General features: G+C 51.6%; 1 protein-coding gene across 4 annotated transcripts in view; it reads right to left on the bottom strand.

Moving 5' to 3' along the window:
* TTC28 (tetratricopeptide repeat domain 28) overlaps nucleotides 1-17,015 on the bottom strand; it is a 719,970-nt gene that overhangs the window by 28,212 nt on the left and 674,743 nt on the right. For all 4 annotated transcript variants that reach the window (XM_031656035.1, XM_031656036.1, XM_031656037.1 and 1 more), the window contains one exon: nucleotides 7,220-7,364. In XM_031656035.1, coding sequence (XP_031511895.1) covers nucleotides 7,220-7,364 — 145 coding nt within the window. The remainder of the gene's footprint in view (nucleotides 1-7,219; nucleotides 7,365-17,015) is intronic.

The following is a 17,015-nucleotide window of genomic DNA, read 5'->3' as shown; positions in this document are numbered from 1 at the left end:
AGTATCAAAGGCCAGAGGAATGAAAATCTCTGATCACCATGGGGGAAAGAAAGAAAATGCCTGGGTCCATGAGCTTTCAGACTGATTAGATTTGGGATGAAATGGACTTTACTGTCTACAGTAAGGATTCCAGAGGCAAAGGGCTGCAGGGTATCCAGATACCCCAGAACTGTGTATAGGGCTTCAAATTTTTTTCTGACTCATATTTTTGATGGAATAAATTTATCAAACAGAACTGTTTAAGGTAGAGGAACCCTTTCTGTGATGCTTCTGGGAAATCCTGTCATCATGGGTAGATACATACAGTTTCGGCAAAGATCACACACCTCCTAGAAATCACCCTCAACCATGACTGAAGCCTACCAAGACTGTAGATACTGTATTCCAGCCAGAAATAGAAAAGTGAACATTCAACCCATTCAACTGTATGCTTTGGCCAAACAACAGCCCACTTGTTTGCCTGAAGAACCTAAGAAGGTATTGGAGAAACGTGACCCAATGGCCAGCAAGAGCCAGAAGGGCTTGCCTGAAACCCAGGGTCCAACATCAGCCAAATCAGCTTGAAGGGACTGTTCAAGCTGCAGGAGCCTCTGTGCAGTGGGCAGGGTTGGAGGGGCGGAGGGGAGCCTCTCTCTCTATCTTGGCTGACCTGGTAAAAATGATCCCTCCACCCTTAGTGGCAGAAGACCCTGACCTGCCTGGAACCTGCCAGGGTAAGGCTAAGATGGCTGCTTGTTAAACACCAGCTAGAATAGAGCCAGCACCCAGATGACACTCACGTAACAGCAGCCATTCAGGTGAGAATGCCACTTACCACGTAAGAGCTTGCTGGTTATCCTGGGTGCTGCCACCACTGGTTTTAGTCATACAGACAGCTTGCAAGTAATTGCCTCCATTTTTCCTCCTCCTAATCAGTTGTGAAAATGCTTGTTGTCCTCGGGTGACGTCTGTCCTCATTTGAATATCACTACAGATGTCTCAATCAGAAATCAATTAGACAGCCTGGTGGTGGGGCTGCCAGTCTCAAGGGCCTCATCCTCTACCTTATACTGGAATCTAGGTCTGATTGTTTCTAAAGACAAAAATTCCCTGGCTATACCCAGGCCCCCCAATCTATTTAGAAAACAGGCAGCCACGTGGTCAGTCTCATTCCTGTTGCATCTGTTCTAGGAGAAGCCGACTTATCCTGCTACCTGATTTTGCAAGGGGTATTTTACAAAACACAAGGGAGTCCTTTCCCCCAGGGCAGTGATTACAGTCATGACCTAACCAAGGCCAAGCCACTCTCATGGCAGAGCCCTCGGCAGAGCTAGATGCCTGCTTTCACTCTTAGATGAGAAGTCTCAGCTCCAAGCACTGAGCTCCAGTGCTTGGAAAGCAGTTCAGCAAGCTAACAGACATAAAGAAGTTTTGAATAAGTTTCTAGGATTATAAACAGGTGACTCCACACTTTGTGAATCACAAGCCAAGGTGAATGAGATGTCCTTTTTTTCCTGATCAAAGTCATTTGCTCTTGCTACCTGCCCTAGAACCTTGGTTTTTAAATTTAAATATAGGAAACAGGGAATTTAAATAAAGGGAAATAAAAATAAGGATAACAGAGACTTTATAACTAGAGCAAACTCCAAGGATCCAAAAAGATCCCCAAATCTGAACCTTTGAAGAGTAACTTGACCAAACCTAAGGTATTCCTCAAATCTGGTTCCTTGATTATAGCAGCTGCTGGCTCTGGACGAAGGCCCCAACTGAAAACTGAGGGGTGATTTGGGATCTGAGTGGACGAGTGGCTTTGCCTACAGCAGCTCTGCCGAGTCCTGCCACAAGTTTGCTGCTGAGGGAAGGACACTGGAGAGAACTCTGAGGCAGCCTTGTGCCTTGGGGTGGTGGGGACAGGACTGGTCCAGATCAGTCCAGGGCAAGAAGCAGGGAAGTCCAGGTCAGAGACATGGGTTACTCTCCTTCACTCTAATTTAATTAAAAACTAATGCCACAGACACAAACACGTCCCAGTAGTCCCTTTCATGCTAAACACTTGTAACTTTTCTTTCATGACATTTTCTCCTTTGGGGACCACATAGGATCTGATTTAATGTTTGATGATGGCTCATGTGCAAATGCAACTGGGCCCTCCTCAAAGATAAGTGGACATGCTCGCCCCATCCTGACAGCAAAGAACAGCGTGGTTCCAGGAAACAGCCACGACAATGTTTCCCTTAAGCCAAATTAAATCACATACTGGTGTAAGGCCTATGGTAAAATATTATTCTGTTCCACTTTTCATACTGTCTGACCTAGTCCCTTAGCAATAGGACTGCGGCTAAACAAAGGCAGTTGTTCAAATAATTATATGCCCCATGTGAAGAGGCTAATCGTTTTAGTCTTGAAGTGTCAGTGATTCACAACTCTGGACTTCTGGCTTTGATGTGTATTCTTGCTGAAAATGTGGAGAAGGGTCTTACTCTGCCTGGCAGCTGACAGCGGCAGATCTGGAGCCGGCTGGCGGTATCATATCGCCCTCTTGTGGCCTCTGGAGCAGTGTGGGGGTGCTTGCCACCAGAAGCGGGAGAATGATCCAGGCCTCCTCCTCCACCTGGGCAGTGCAGGTGATGTGTGCCGGGCCCTCCAGAAATGACAGGGTCACTGAGGCTGACCTGCCACAATTCAGCATGGCCCACTGGCTCGGGTGCTGGCCTCCATCACCACCCTTAGCAGTCTGTGAGTGACCAGACATGAGAACACTGGCCCCTGGCCCAGATTTTCACCTGTCTTCCCCAGGGTTAGGACAGTGTGTGCCTGGCACAAGTCAGTAAATATCTGTTGAATGAATGAATAAAACTGGGATGGAGACGACTCCTAATTAGACTTCAACTTTTCAGTTAAGTGTTTTTACTGATACACAATGGATCATTTTAGTTAGAAAAGGAACAGTGCTTGCTCTGATGATTTACTTTAATACCTTTAAAAAGGTTTCACTCTGTCTCATGTAAAGCAGCCAAACTCCTTCCCCTGCGTTCAAATACCTGACTCACAAAAGATTGTATTTGTAGATATCAGGAACTAAGGATGTGCTTTCCAACTGCATGCCTCACCCTCAAGATAAGACTGCAGCCTGCGGGTGGGTTCAGGGGCCCCATCGCATTCTCCACACAAACAGCTCTGAAGGCAGCAGAAACTCAGGGTGCTGCTGGCAGCATTTCATTTTTTGAAATGCTGGTGACAGGTCTTTTTCCTTTTCCTAGTGTACAAAGACATTATTCTGATCATTGTTCTAACTTGTTTGAGGCTTAAGTCCATAATCTTCCCCCTTCCTAGCACCCCTACAGGAAAATTAGGTTGTCCCAAAGCCAGCTACCACTAATCCTGATAGCATCTTTATATTCTTTAAGTCATGGGAAAGTCCGCAGGGAGAAAAATTCTAAAACACATGGTACAGCTTTTATACACTCAGAGGACCCCCTTCCAGGATGACCTGTGGCGCTGGGGAAGCACTGGGATGGGTCAAGGCAGAGCCACCTCCTGCCCTCCACCTCTTCGCGGCCTCCACCAAGTCGATTTCTGCCTCAAGTACAGAGCCCCCACAATAGTCGCCGCCTTCACCTGGCTTAGTGTGGACACCTCGGCCAGTGAAACCATGCTCGGAGTGGGGCCTGCAGGCGTGTTGACTGGACCATGCCCCCACCCTGAAATCACTGTGCTGGCTGGCAGAGGCAGGGAGCTCACTAGATTCAAAGCTCCTCGAGAACAGGCCCAGTTCCTTCCTTCTGCTTCATCCTCTTGGGAAAGGCCCCAGGTTCAACCCAAGAGTGGCCATGAAAAGCCTATTGGCTGATTTCTAAGTTGGCTCTTCTGCTTTCTATGCCAAACTAGACCCAAAATGCAATGCCGCTTTGGACCCCATACCATTCCAGAAAATTTACGGACCACCAATGTGTACCAGGCCCTGTGACAGCTGCTGGGGACACAGAGATGAGGGGCAGTCCTTGCCTTCAGGGACTGTAGGGTGGGCAGCAAGCACAGAGCTAAGTCCTGAGTCGAATCAGGCACAGGTGCCTCTCTGTATCCCTAGGGGATTATTCCAGGACACCCCTCAGATACCAAAATCCTCAGATGCTTAAGTCCTTGGTATAAAATGACATGGTGTTTCCATTAACCTTCATACATCCTCCTGTATACTTTAAATCATCTGTAGATTATTTATAATCTAGATTACCTAACAGAATGCCTACATATCACTTCATTCACATGGATTCAGTGTAGTAGTCAGCATGAAGCAAATTCAAGTTTTGCTTTTCATAACTTTGGGGAATTAAAAAATATATATTTTCACTGGGCATCATAGTTCACGCCTGTAATACCACCACTTTGGGAAGCCAAAGCCAATGGATCGCCTGAGCCCAGGAGTTTGAAAATAGCTTGGGCAACATGGTGAAACCCTGTCCCTGCAAAAAATGTAAAAATCAGCTGGGCGTGGTGGTGCACACCTGTAGTCCCAGCTACTCAGGAGGCTGAGGTCGGGGGAGTGCTTGAGCCTGGGAGGTCGAGGCTGCAGTGAGCTATGATCACTGCCACTGCATTCAAGCCTAGGGGACAGAGCAAGACTCTGTCTAAAAATTATATATGTATGTTTTCAATCTGTGGTTGAAACCATAGATAAGGAACCCATGGATATGGAGGGCTGATTGTACCATAAAAAACATCCAGGTATGCCAGGGGCCCAGTGGTGGGGAGGGGAATGAAGGGGTCCAGGAAGGTAAGGAGAAGAGGCAAGGAAGGTTTCAAAGAGGAGGTGACATGGCAGCTAGGCCAGAGAGATGAGAGGAGCCTGCCAGCCCCAGATGACCTAAGCCTTATGGGGGCAGAGGTGGCAGTCACAGCCAGTCTCCATCTTTACCCTCTGCTCCCCTCCTGGTCCCCAAACACCAATGCAACATTAATGGAGCAAGTAATCTGGGGACCTGAATGCAAAAGGAGAAATGCAAAGGGAGACAGGCAAAGGCCTCAGAAGGCCCAAGTGGGTAAAGAATGGACAGTCCAAACACCCTTCAGAGGAGCGGGGATCCCTGGGAAATGCAGGCCTCAGGGCAAGCAGAAGGGAAGGCTGGTAGTAAGTCACTAAAATGGTTTGCATGACAGTCAATAGCAGTAAAGAAAACTTGGAAAAGCAAGGGAGCTAGGTTTGTATTTCTTCCTCCAAGGTAGGGCACATAAATCAGGGTAAGTGATTATGGTATCTGAGAAGCTTTAAGCTGGAGAATTCTCTGCAGTTTTGGTCATCTCATTAAAAGGAGGATGCAGGAGAGGGTCATAACCCTAACAAGGGAAGGACAACCAAGCACGTGCAAGGACTGCAAGAATGTGCATGCAAGGATGCGATCGGATCCGGGAGGCCCAGGAGCACAGGAAAGGCCTGGAAGGACAGTGGCAGTGACCTGGCACTCAGAAGAGGGATCTGGGCACAAGAAGGCACTGCTCGCCAGGCACACATTCACTGCTGCTGCTGCCTCAGGTGCTTTATGCACCTTTGTGTTTTTTTTGAGACACGGTTGAGTTCTGTCACCCAGGCTGGAATGCAGTGGTACGATCATGGCTCATTGCAACCTTGATCTCCCAGGCTCAAGAGATCCTCCTACCTCAGCCTCCTGAGTAGCTGGGACTACAGTTGTGCACCATCATGCCTGGCTAATTTTTGGAATTTTTGTAGAGATGAAGTCTCGCTATGTTGCCCAGGCTAGTCTCGAACTCCTGGGCTCAAGTGATTGCCCGGCTCGGCCTCCCAAAGTGCTGGGATTACAATCAAGAGCCACTGTGCCTGGCCAGGTGCTTTACACATGTGTCTACCTGCTCCAACCTGTTGCATTGGATGCTATCATCCTCATTTTCTAATGAGGAAACAGATACTCCAGGAGAGGAAGCAGCTTTGCCACTGTCACCCAGCCAGAAAAGGGCAGGGCCACATGCAAATCCAGCTCTGCTGGTTCCCAAAGGCTCTGTGCTTTCCACCACACCCTGTCTCCGCAAGCCAGAGAACGTCCAGAGGGCACTGGCAGGTAGTGCAGCCTCCTGACAAATATTAGGCAAGACACATCCTTGGAAGGCCAGGCAGGGAAAGGTATAGGCATTTCCTGGGGACAAAGAAATCATTGTGCAGATGTGGTTTCCTGGGGATACATTTCACCTCCGTCATCTGGCTGGAGCAGAAGAGAGAGCTTCTGAAGGCCACCCCAACAGCTGTGAGACAAATCTCCCACCTGGCTGCAGACTGCTGAGAAGGGGCCATGCAGCCTGGCTAACAGCAGCCTGCTCGCCTGCTGCAGGCTCCCTGGGCTTTTCTAACACTCTATGCAAAGGCATCTGATGGACTAACCATTGGCATTTGCAAAGATCCTGAGCCCTCCGGCACTCTCCACTCAGTCAGAGGGCCATGTCTGAATTAAAAAGTGATGTGCAAAGACCAGGGCAGATGAATACACACCACAGAAAACCTGTCTGTGGCAGATTATGCAAGGGTATCTTTAACATTAGACTCTATGGTGGAGTCAGTGATTCTCAACAATATCTGAGGCTGAGGGAAAGAGGGAGGTGGGAATTGATTCTCTGAGACTCCATCTCACCAGAAAGCATAGCCCTGGCTTGAAGTTGCTCAGACAAGATTCTAGGATGAGAGGTAGGGAGGTGGAGAAGCATTCATTCCTAGTAGGGTGCAGGCACAAGGTGCAAAGAAGCCCTCTGGGAAGGGCACAGCCATGGCCACATCCCCGAGGTGTCTGCTAGGTGGGAAAGGGCAGCCTCAGCCTCACACTGATGCACAGCCCCTACTGACAACTCCTTAGATGTGCACCTGTACCTCCCTGAGCTGCACCATCATTCTGTTGGACAGGCTGGGAAGGGAGCATCATTTCATTTTGTACATGAGGTCACTGAGGCTGAATGTACCTGGCTTGTAGGGAGCAGAGCTAGGGCTTGAACCCAGATTTGCAACTTGAATCTCAAGGCCTCATCCACTACCTACCTACCACCCACCCAACCAACCAACCAACCAAGTCTGTGCTCCATCTTATTTTTCAAATGCTCACTGAGAAGCTGGACAGAGCAGACTTGTGTTCTGGAAAGCCTCCGTTGTCTCGGGAGCCCATTTTGGTGTCTAAGATACATGTGGGCACTGACTGGTAACCGATGTGTTTCGACGCAGAGGAGCCTCGTGCTCCCAGGAGGTGCTTACCCCTTCCATGGGTGCGATGAGCAGGTCATACAGGGCACGGAGCGGGGGCTTGGCGAACGAGTTCTGCCTCCTGGGAAGAGAGGAGGTCCCGTCCTGGGTCGGTGACACAGTGTTACTGAACAGGCTCGTCATGCTCTGGCAGCTCCTGGGGAGGGAAGGGCCAAGGGATCAATCAGGGCCACTCAGACAGGCAGACTCACCCCGGCCCTCCCAGCCATGCCCCTGTATGGAAGACAGGCTGAGGCTTCACAGCAGCACCCCCGCCAGCCTCCCTCCCAGCTCTGTTCCCTTCTCTGTCCTTTCAGGTAATTTTCACACTACAGTGAGCACTGTCAGAAACCGCAAAGTAAACCAGCTGCACACAACAGCTTACATTTCTATGGAGTTTTTCTACATAATCAAATGTCCCTAAGTGCTGTTCAAAGGATTTAATTACATCCTGTGTGGAGCAATTGTGTGCAGGCAAACGCGAGGACCATTAGGAATCAGCGACAGCCACCAAGCTGATGAGGACAGTGCCCCAATGCCAATTAATTTACCATGTGGGGGCTGCAGACAGGACAAAGAGCATGTTGGCCCCCACCTTGGGCTCAGAGCAACCGCTGAGCACCCACCTGAGCCCCAGCATGGGCTCTGTGGCAAGGCAGTAGAAACCCCTGGCCCCATGGCCTCACTGGAAGATGCTATGACCAGGCAGCAGCTGCAGAGTGGGTTGGTTTCAGTATGGCTGTGTAGTTTTGTTTTGCTTTTAAATTTCTGTTCCAATGTTTCCAGGCATAGTTTGATTAATACTAAAGCATTTTCAACCCCAAGTACCCCAAGTTTCATACTTCCAACATGGGATGACAGCATTCACTGATTCATTCATTCATTCACTCATTCATTTGGAAAATTTTCCCTAAGCACTGGCTGTCTGCCAGGCACTGGCATAGTCTCTGGGAACCTACAGAGGATAAAATGCACAAATGAGCAGAAGAGGTACAGGGAGGGGAAATTAGTCCCTTTCCAATGCAGCAACAGCTGCCCACATGCATCCTCTCAGCACCTGCCCTGTGGCCTGGCCACTGTGACCGCAGCACAGCCATTGGTGACATTCTATGCCTGACTATTGGATGGTGATTTTTTTCTTTTTTCTTTTTTCTTTTTTTTTTTTTTTTTGAAACAGACAAGGTATCATCCTTCCTGTAGGAGATAGCTTTTAAAAAAAAAAAAAAAAAAAAGACAAGGTATTGCTCTGTAGCCCAAGCTGGAGTGCATTGTGGTACAAACATAGCTCACTGCAGCCTCAACCTCCTGGGCTCAAGAGCTCCTCCTACCTCAGCCTCCTGAGGAGTTGGGTCCACAGGTGTGTACCACGACACCAAGCTAATTTGTAATTTTTTTTTTTAGAGATGGGGTCTCACTGTGTTACCCAGGCTGGTCTTGAACTCCTGGGCTCAAGCAATCCTGCCACCTTGGCCTCCCAAAGTGTTGGGATTACAGACGTGAGACACCACACCCCACCATCAGTGATCTCTTAACCTTGATTTAGACACTATGCATAGTTCAAGAGTTTCTGCTACATATTCTAGGACCCTTAAGGGCAAAGACCATGCCTTAAACCAGATACACTGCTGAGGTTCAGTAGGTGCTCTGGCTACTGGTAATGACAGCAGCTAGACTGTTGCCCAAGAAAAACACAGAAGGCTGCTCCTCTCTGCTGGTCCAGGCCAGGAGCTGTGACATCAAAATAAATTATTTGAAAGATTCAGCGGTGTGTTTTCCAGGTAAGATCTCTACCCCTAGCTCTCTCCCACTCCTCCCAGTGATCTTGGCAATGCACCACTTGACCTAAATTCTAGGGTTGTGCCAAGCCAAGCTCTCAGCATCCTCAGCCTCCAGCCTGGTGCCTGTGAGAGAAAAGCAGAGCAGCAGGACTTGGAGGGCCAGGGAGCCCACTCACGTCCGCTCCCTGGCCTCACTCACTCTGGAAACGTGTAATTACAAGTGATGAGGGCTGCAGCATGTCTTTGCCATCAAAGCCAGTGAAGCACAGATAACCCTGGAGTGACACTCAGAGGCTCACTTAATTCCACAGAATACACTGCAAAGAGCAATTCTCCCCTCAAGGAGAGATTACCAAATTGCTCTCCTGAGGAGACGCTTTGGCATAACACACGGTGTCTGTCACGGCACTGTTTGTTACCACACACACGTGTTCTCAGCAGACAGGGAACACGGCCCCAAAGAGCCTAGGCTGCCATCCAGACAGCAGACGGGCAGCAGCAGGAGCACTAGGTGCCCTCTTCCTGTGCACTTCATGTTTCACAATCTAGATGATGGCCTGGACTGTGGGCTCAGGTAACCCCAACTTGAGGCTCCTGAGTCTGATCAGTCCAGCTGGGGGTGACTGGGGGAGTGCCATGCCCCCAGACAATGCTGTGGCCCAAGGTCCTCAAGATGACTGATGGGGACACTCCACAAACCTCAAGGCCCCTTAGCTTTGAACTAAAAAGGCTCCTACTAGAGAAAGACCCCAGCTCTAGGGAGTTCTCAGGACAGCCCCAGCTGTCCAGGGAGACCCAGAAGTTCCTTCAGCTGCTCCCAAACTTGGCTACTTACTCCAACAAATCAGAACCAAACACCCGGCCCATCTGACCCCTCCCTGAGGAGCACAAGATGTCAGGTTGGACAGTCCCTGGAGGTCTGGGCAGGGTACCCCTACTGGCAATGCTGAACTGCACACGGAAGTGCCAGGGAAAGGCTGGAGTCTGATGCTAGCCAGCAATTCAAAAGAGGAAAATGTCTGAAGAAGTGGTGGACAGACCTGCTGAGCTTGAATCCCAACCTTGGGCACTGCTTCATGCCCTGCAATCAGGGGCAGTGTCACCTAGGGGCAGGGAGTGTGGGTCCTGGGGAGGATGGCTGCAGTGCGTGGAGAGCCAGGTAAGGCTTGGGCGTGTGAGCTAGAGACAGGCATGGGGCAGGAGGGCAGAGACCAGGCTGTGGATTCCAGGACCTAAGTGCTAATGGCGGTGGCATCTTTTTATTGAAAATGCCATGAGTGCCAGAGGCATCTAAGGGGCCCGGTGGTGCTAACCCATCCCACATATGTCACTGCCCATGATATGCCAGGCACCATGGGCCACAGGCCTTTGCCCTGGGTTCCAATGGAGGTGGGGCAGCACCGGGGACAAGCTGCTGACTCCCACTGCTGGTCGGGCTGAGATGAGGGAAGCTTCTTTGGGACAGCACCATTTGATCCGGGCCACAAGGGATGATTTGGTGGTACCCTGCCTGGACAAAGTGGAGGAGGCCATTCCAACAGAGGAACAACATAGAGAAATAGAGACTGGGGTGCTTGGGGCAGTGAGTGTGAGAAGTCATGCGGACAGAGGAGTGGGGATGCAGGCTGAAGAAGAAAGTGGGCCAGATGGGCCTGGGCAGAGGTTCTGGGGTTATATATGGGGAGAAGCAGTACCTCTTACCTCTTTAAACAACCAGGCTTGCCTGATCAGGAAGTTCCTCTCCCCAGGCTACCAGTTCTTTCCTAGGGGATGAGCATAAGGAGGCCACCTGTGTCTACACCCCTCCCCTGAGAACATTCCCCCCATCCCCAGGGCTGGGTTGCAAAGTAGCCATGATCAGACCATCCTCACCCTGGGCTAACTTCAGTTGGGAAGCCAGTCAGGAATCTTTGACCAGGGCTGGGAAACGCAGCCATTCAAGGCACCTGTCTGATCTGGGAATATTTCCTGGAAGACCCCCTCTGGGCACCTGGGTATGTGCCCAGGCAGTGCAGATTCTTCAAGAACCAGATCCTAATGGGGTGGTCAGGGCACCCAAGCTCCAGTGAAGGCTCTCCCTCTGAGTCTCAACTGAGCACCCCCTGCCTGGAACTTGACCTTGTTTTGCTCTCTCCAGGCCACCAAGCCCACCTGTGCCCCATTGACACTTGCTGACCTCTGCCCCCTAGATGCCACATCAAGTGCTGGCTCTCAGCCTCCCACCCTGGCCCTTTTTGCAACCTGGCAGCTCACAGACCAACTATCTCTGGAGCAACAGCTCCTGGGCACTGACCCTAGCCAGTCTCAGGTGGGCCCAGCAGGACCTGGCCATGGGGCCCCTTGCACTCAGGCAGGGCAGCCCTTTGAGAACACCACTCTAATCTGCGCTGCTATTCAGTTGGGCGGCAGGGAGCACTTGTCCCTAGAGAGATCCTTTTCAAAATAAAAACAAAAGACTAGAAATAGTCAGTCAGTAATTATGAAACAACAAACAACAAACCAAAAAGACAACCAACCTGAACCATGATTTGAGGTCAAAGTAAATCCATCAAGACTTTCTCCCTGAGCAGGAGGCATCTGTGGCTAGCCGCCTGGCCCCACAGCAGCAGCCTTCACAGGCCTTCATCTGCTGGGCCCAGTGCTGCCTTCCTGCCCACGCCTCTTCCTTAGTAGCTCTTCAGGCAGCAGCTGCCTCTGGTTTCTCCACGCTAGTGGCCCTGGTCCACCTTGACAGCAGCCACATGTGGCTGGTCCCCACTAGGGAACTGCCCTGGGAGTGATACGCTCAGGGGCAGAGAATGGGAGTTGGGGGCCGGGGGGGTGGCGGGCAGGAAAACAAGGCCGAGAGCTACTGATGGTCCCTTGAACCCTGGGGGCCCTCTGCTGGAGGTGCACATGGGGGGAGGTGTCAGGCTGCGACTCAGAGGACAGGATGTGGCAGGACACAGCCCCTCTCTAGTTGCATGGGTGGACCCGAGGTTTCCTTGCCTCCACCATCATTAGTGCTGCTGCTGCCTTGTGCAGACTGCTGGGAGCTGGTAGGGGTGAGTTCCCTTTCACATGTAGTTTCTGTTCTCACTGCAATAGTTAAAGCAACCTACTGCAGCTATCTTACTGGGATACCTCTGCCTAAAGATCTGCATAAAGATATATTCCCAACAGATCAAAACAGCAAAGCAGTCAGCTCCTTAGCCCTGAGCCTTACTGTTCACAGCTGGGAGTGGACCACCCACAGGTCGCCAAAGAGCTGTGACTCTGGCAAGGAATGTCACTTTCTACTTCCCTCTTTTTCTTGCTGGTAAAATAAAGGGTTGGGCTAAAGTTCTTGTAGGGCCTCTTCTAGGGTTGTTGTTTTTTTTTTAATTTTTTTTTTTTAACTGATGATCAATCCAACCAGAACTTCTAGTTTTAGAAATGAAAAATTTCCTCTATCTAGGCAAGCCTTCAACCCCTCTGCTGAGCCTCAGCCCTTCCTGTGTTTCCCCTGCGTGGGCATCAGGCATGGGACAGTTAGGGTGCAGGCTCAGCTTTCTGGTGTTGTAATCTGCCTGGGAGAGTTGGCACTGCTGATACATGTCCTTGTGGTGGTGTGGTTTTGGGCCTCAGAGTCACAGCTGGCTGGCAGCAGGCACCCCGGGCTCTGAGCCCCAGGTGGCAGAATGCTCACAGCGGCTGACAGGTGTGCACTGGAGTGTGAGGGATAACCTGCTCTCTGCCATCCACCTTCCTGCACTGTCACGACAACCTAGTCCTTCACTGCTTCATAGAAGAACGGCCACAGAGGGCCAGGGGCTCCTCAAGGCAGTGCTTTAGAGTATATATAGTATTGCTCTGATCTCCACAGGCCTTTCACCCTGGCTGACTTCTCTCTGTCTCAGCTTTCTGGGCTCTAGAGAACAGCGCTTTTCGCTTGCTAGAATGGGAGCTTTGAAAGGGGTAGAAACATGCTTCCCACAGGGCAGGAGTGTGAACCGTGGCAGGGGCTGTGCTGCCGGTTTAGGAATGAAGGCAGGCCAGAGAAGAGCACACATGCATCCCTCCGCTGGCACAGCCAGGCCTACCACGGCAGCCTCACTGGCTCAGGGCCTGTGAGGTTATTCTTCCTCTTCAGATGAGGAACCAAGGACCAGAAAGAGCAAGAGATCTGCACAAAGCCACCAGGTTGGCAGGGCATCAGGCCTCCCACTTGGCAGGATAGGGGCTTTTGCTGTGCCCTCCCAGCCGCTGTGTTCCTAAAGGTGGTGTGATGGTGGGTGGCCCCTCCTGGAGGCTGCGACTCCAGGCTTCACAGCTGCACCACCCCGGGGCTCCAGCAGGTGGCACTGGCTCACTTTTCTCACAGCCCATGGCTGCCGGGACCCAGTTGGGCTAACAGCCTAGCTCTCAGCAGAGGATCTTCTCACCTCACACTGTCTTTATTATTCTTCAGATGATGTTTATTAACCTACTTCAGGAACATTTTCAGTTTCTCCAAAGCACACAATCTGTGTGGTGGTGGGAAAAGGAGAGGGCCCAGCATGCATGGAGAGAGAGGTGAAGCCACAGAGTGTCTGTGAAGAGTAGACAAGGGGCAGAGGGGTCACGGGCGTGGCTCTTGTCTCTGCAATGATGACAAATGCCAACTGGGTTGGGCTGCCCTCATTGCTCATGAATCTCCCCTTCAGAGAGGATGAAGGAATCTACTCCCGAGGCAGGAGGAAGCCAGTGCACTGCTCACACTCCTTTGGGCAGTCTGCTGCAGCAGTGCCTGTGAGCGAGTATGAGCCTGCCCAGGTGAGCAGCTGCTCCCTGGCTTCCCATCCACACTCAGCTGAAAGGGAGTTAATTTATGGTGCAGAGAGCAGCCTGGGCAAGTCCCCCCAACCCCCCAACACACACACACACACACACACACACACACATGCATACACACACACGCACACAGCTTTCTCAGGCTCTCACACTCTAAGGTGGAGAGCGAAATGCACCCACTCTGCTTGGGCCAAACAAGCTCTTTTGGGCAGTTGGGACCCGATGGACCTCCCTGTGGAGTCTGCCCGCCCTGCCTTCTGCGAGGCAGGCTTTCACCTCAACCCACTCTGCTCTGTCACCCCTCACCTGGCTTCCAAGGCAGCATTCCTGCAGCACTCTGGCATTGGGGAATCAGGTCTCCCATGTGAAGAACACAGCACTGCCTCCTTGGCAGAGACGCGTCTATGTGGGGTCAGTAGATGAAGAAACAGGGGCTTGACTCTCCCTCAGCCAAGTCTGAGAAAAGGGCTCTGGCTCAAGCCTGAAGATGACCAGGATGGCAGGGGCCCACCTAGCCCTGAGATTCTGGCCCTCCTGTCTCTGCAGTAGGGCTGACCAGGTGGCCGGGAGGAGGGAACAAGCAGGCTAGAGCTTAGTGCAATCTCGAAGAACCTCATTGGCTGGCTGGGGCTGTCTGCTCCACACGCATAGACCCAGAGGCAGCCACACTACTGTGGGGGCAGCACTGTTAGACTGCCTGGGGAGGGGCAGCTAGGAAGGGTGCCACCTGAGAAACGCATGAAGGGGCAACCTGAGGGAAGGCTTTGCCCCTCATGGCACCAAAGAGAAAGGTGGTGCTCATTCACCCATTCAACAAGGGTTAAGTGCCTCCTTGGTGTCCCTGGGCAAGCTGCAGTGGGGGAATTCAGTCAACAGGGAGATCTGGTCCTTGCCCTCCTGGAGTTCACAATTTGATGAGGACCATGCAAGGCCCGATAGCAGCTGTGTACATGTGTGCTCGCATGGGTGCATCTGATCTTAACGCTTGAACACAGGTGGCAGAACGAGGTCTCTGGGAGTGTCTTCCTTTCCGCCTCTTCCCTGTGTCCTGCCCTCCCACTCCTCTGGGGCTCAATTCCTCACCAGGCACTTGGTTCCTTCATGGTCTGTCTAGACATAGGGCCAGGAACGCTCACCCCAGGGCACATCTGGTCATGACATCTTTAGGATGACTGGAAGGGAGGGGTGAGAAGGGAACTAAACTGATATGGGGCATCTTCTAGAGTACGGACATGGAATCTCGGGCTAGGTGGGCCCCCGTCATCTTCTGGGCTGTAACGTGAGTACGCTACTTGCATCCTCTTCTAGCCCTTGGCGCCGTTCACTGTTACTAATGAGTAAACAACGATGCAAGGTTAAACATCTCCTCTAAGGCAGCGACATCAGGGGAAAGGCCCTGCTGCTCCACGCAGTCAGGCAGCAGAAAGCCTGTGGCTTGAGGGGGGGCCCTCTGCTCTCTGGGGAGCCGAAGGTCTAGTGCTGTGTGGCATCAGGCCCTGAACCCTCATCTGCCTCATCTGGTTTGTGCCCTCTATCCTAGAAAGGCAGACACTGCACGCAGTACCAGTCCAGGGGCCATCTGTGAAGACTCTGTCCCCAGGTCAGAGTTCTGCAGGGGTCAGGGAGGGTCCTCGGTGGTGGCAGCTCATTCAAGGCGTGGCTGCCATTTCTCAGCCCTGTCATTTCTCTTCTGATCAGACACATGGTCCTCACCTTCTCAGGATATGTTTATTGCACATGTTCACCTGCCATGCCCTCTGTGCTGCTCTGTGGTCAGGCTGCCCTGGGAGGAATCCTGCCTCTGCCCCTCACCCACTCACCTGCTCACACTCACTCAGGTGAGCCCCTCAACCCCTCTGGGGTGCAGCTTCCTGCCTCACAGGCAAGGACTGCACCTGGCAGACTGCGAGTATAGCTCCTACTCTGCTGGGACCTACCTGGAAAATCCTTTGGTTCCTTCTTCCCTCAACTAAGCCCTAACCAGGATGTTCCCAAATCCCCTCTGGGGCTCTCAACTGAGCTGTATCTTCTGAGGTAGCTGGCCTGAGATTTGAACGTGAGTTTTAAGACATCAATGGAAAAATTAATTGACAAATACATTATATTCAAGTAACCAGAGATGCCTCAATTCAATTAAAAAACAGGATTCTGAAACCATTCAGTGACTTCCCTCCACGAACATCCTCACGTGAAAGGTTGTCTCATCTGGGAGGTGAACCTGGTGAACACTGCATTTTAAGTACTTATGCAATAAGTTGTGGGTGCTTCTGCTTGTTCCCCTCCTTAATTGCTACATGTCTGGCTGCTCCTCCAGAGAAGAGCCACAAGGCTGGGCAGGCACAGGCAGGGACCCTGGCTCTACCGGTAGTGCCTGGCTCCTCTCAAGCCCAGGAATGAGTGTGGCGCTGCATGTGTCTTCTCTTCCCTTGCTCTTGGACTCTCCTGGGCATATTGGGTCCATGGTAGGTTCCCTGCCTGGGCTAAGGGTTGTGGCACATGCTGCCTCCACCAAAAGGGTCTGCACCTGCCCTCCTGCAGGAGCCACGGCAACAGTTGGTGGTGCCTGGCCTCTGCCCACTCTAGGCATTGTGCTGTGGCCATCTGCTCTTTACTGTAATGAGTATGAGGCTCTGAGCCCAAGCCTGGAGATGCTCACCTTAAAAGAACCTGATGCCCAGGCCAGCCTTGTACAGGCCTTTCCTACTGACCCCATTCAGAGATCAGAACAAAGGCCTGGGCCAGACAGTCATTGGGGTGGGCTTCTCAAGTGCTCAGGGATGGAGAGAAGAAAAGACAGCCCTGTGTGTGGTAGCCTGCCCAGCTGATGCATGTCCAGCAATATAGCAAAACCCCCTTCCAAAGGACTTTGCACTTTCAAGCAATTTGTGGGTCCAAGCCTGTCCCTGAAAACAAACCTGTCAGGTCTAATTCACTTGTTCACAGAGAACTTCCAGAGTTGGATTAGTCAGAGTTGTCTGAAGACAGAATGCGCTGCCTCAGGAGGTAGTAAGCTCCCTGTCATGGGAGGAATTCAGGGAAAAGATGGGTAATCACTTGGCAAGGGAGTTAGATGGATGAAGGCCTGTGGGGCTAGAACACTGTCTTTGGAGTCTGGAAGACCTGGCTCCTAATGCTGGCTCTGTCATTTTCTAGCTGTGAGATCCTGGGCAACTAACTTAACATCTCTAAGCCTTAGTACCCCTCATGGTTGCTGCAGGGATTGACTAAGATAACACATG

Source organism: Papio anubis, chromosome 16 (genome assembly GCF_008728515.1).
Source record: "Papio anubis isolate 15944 chromosome 16, Panubis1.0, whole genome shotgun sequence".
Classification (NCBI taxonomy): domain Eukaryota; kingdom Metazoa; phylum Chordata; class Mammalia; order Primates; family Cercopithecidae; genus Papio; species Papio anubis.
Note: the sequence above shows the minus strand (reverse complement) of the source record. Positions and strands in the feature narration are given on the sequence as shown.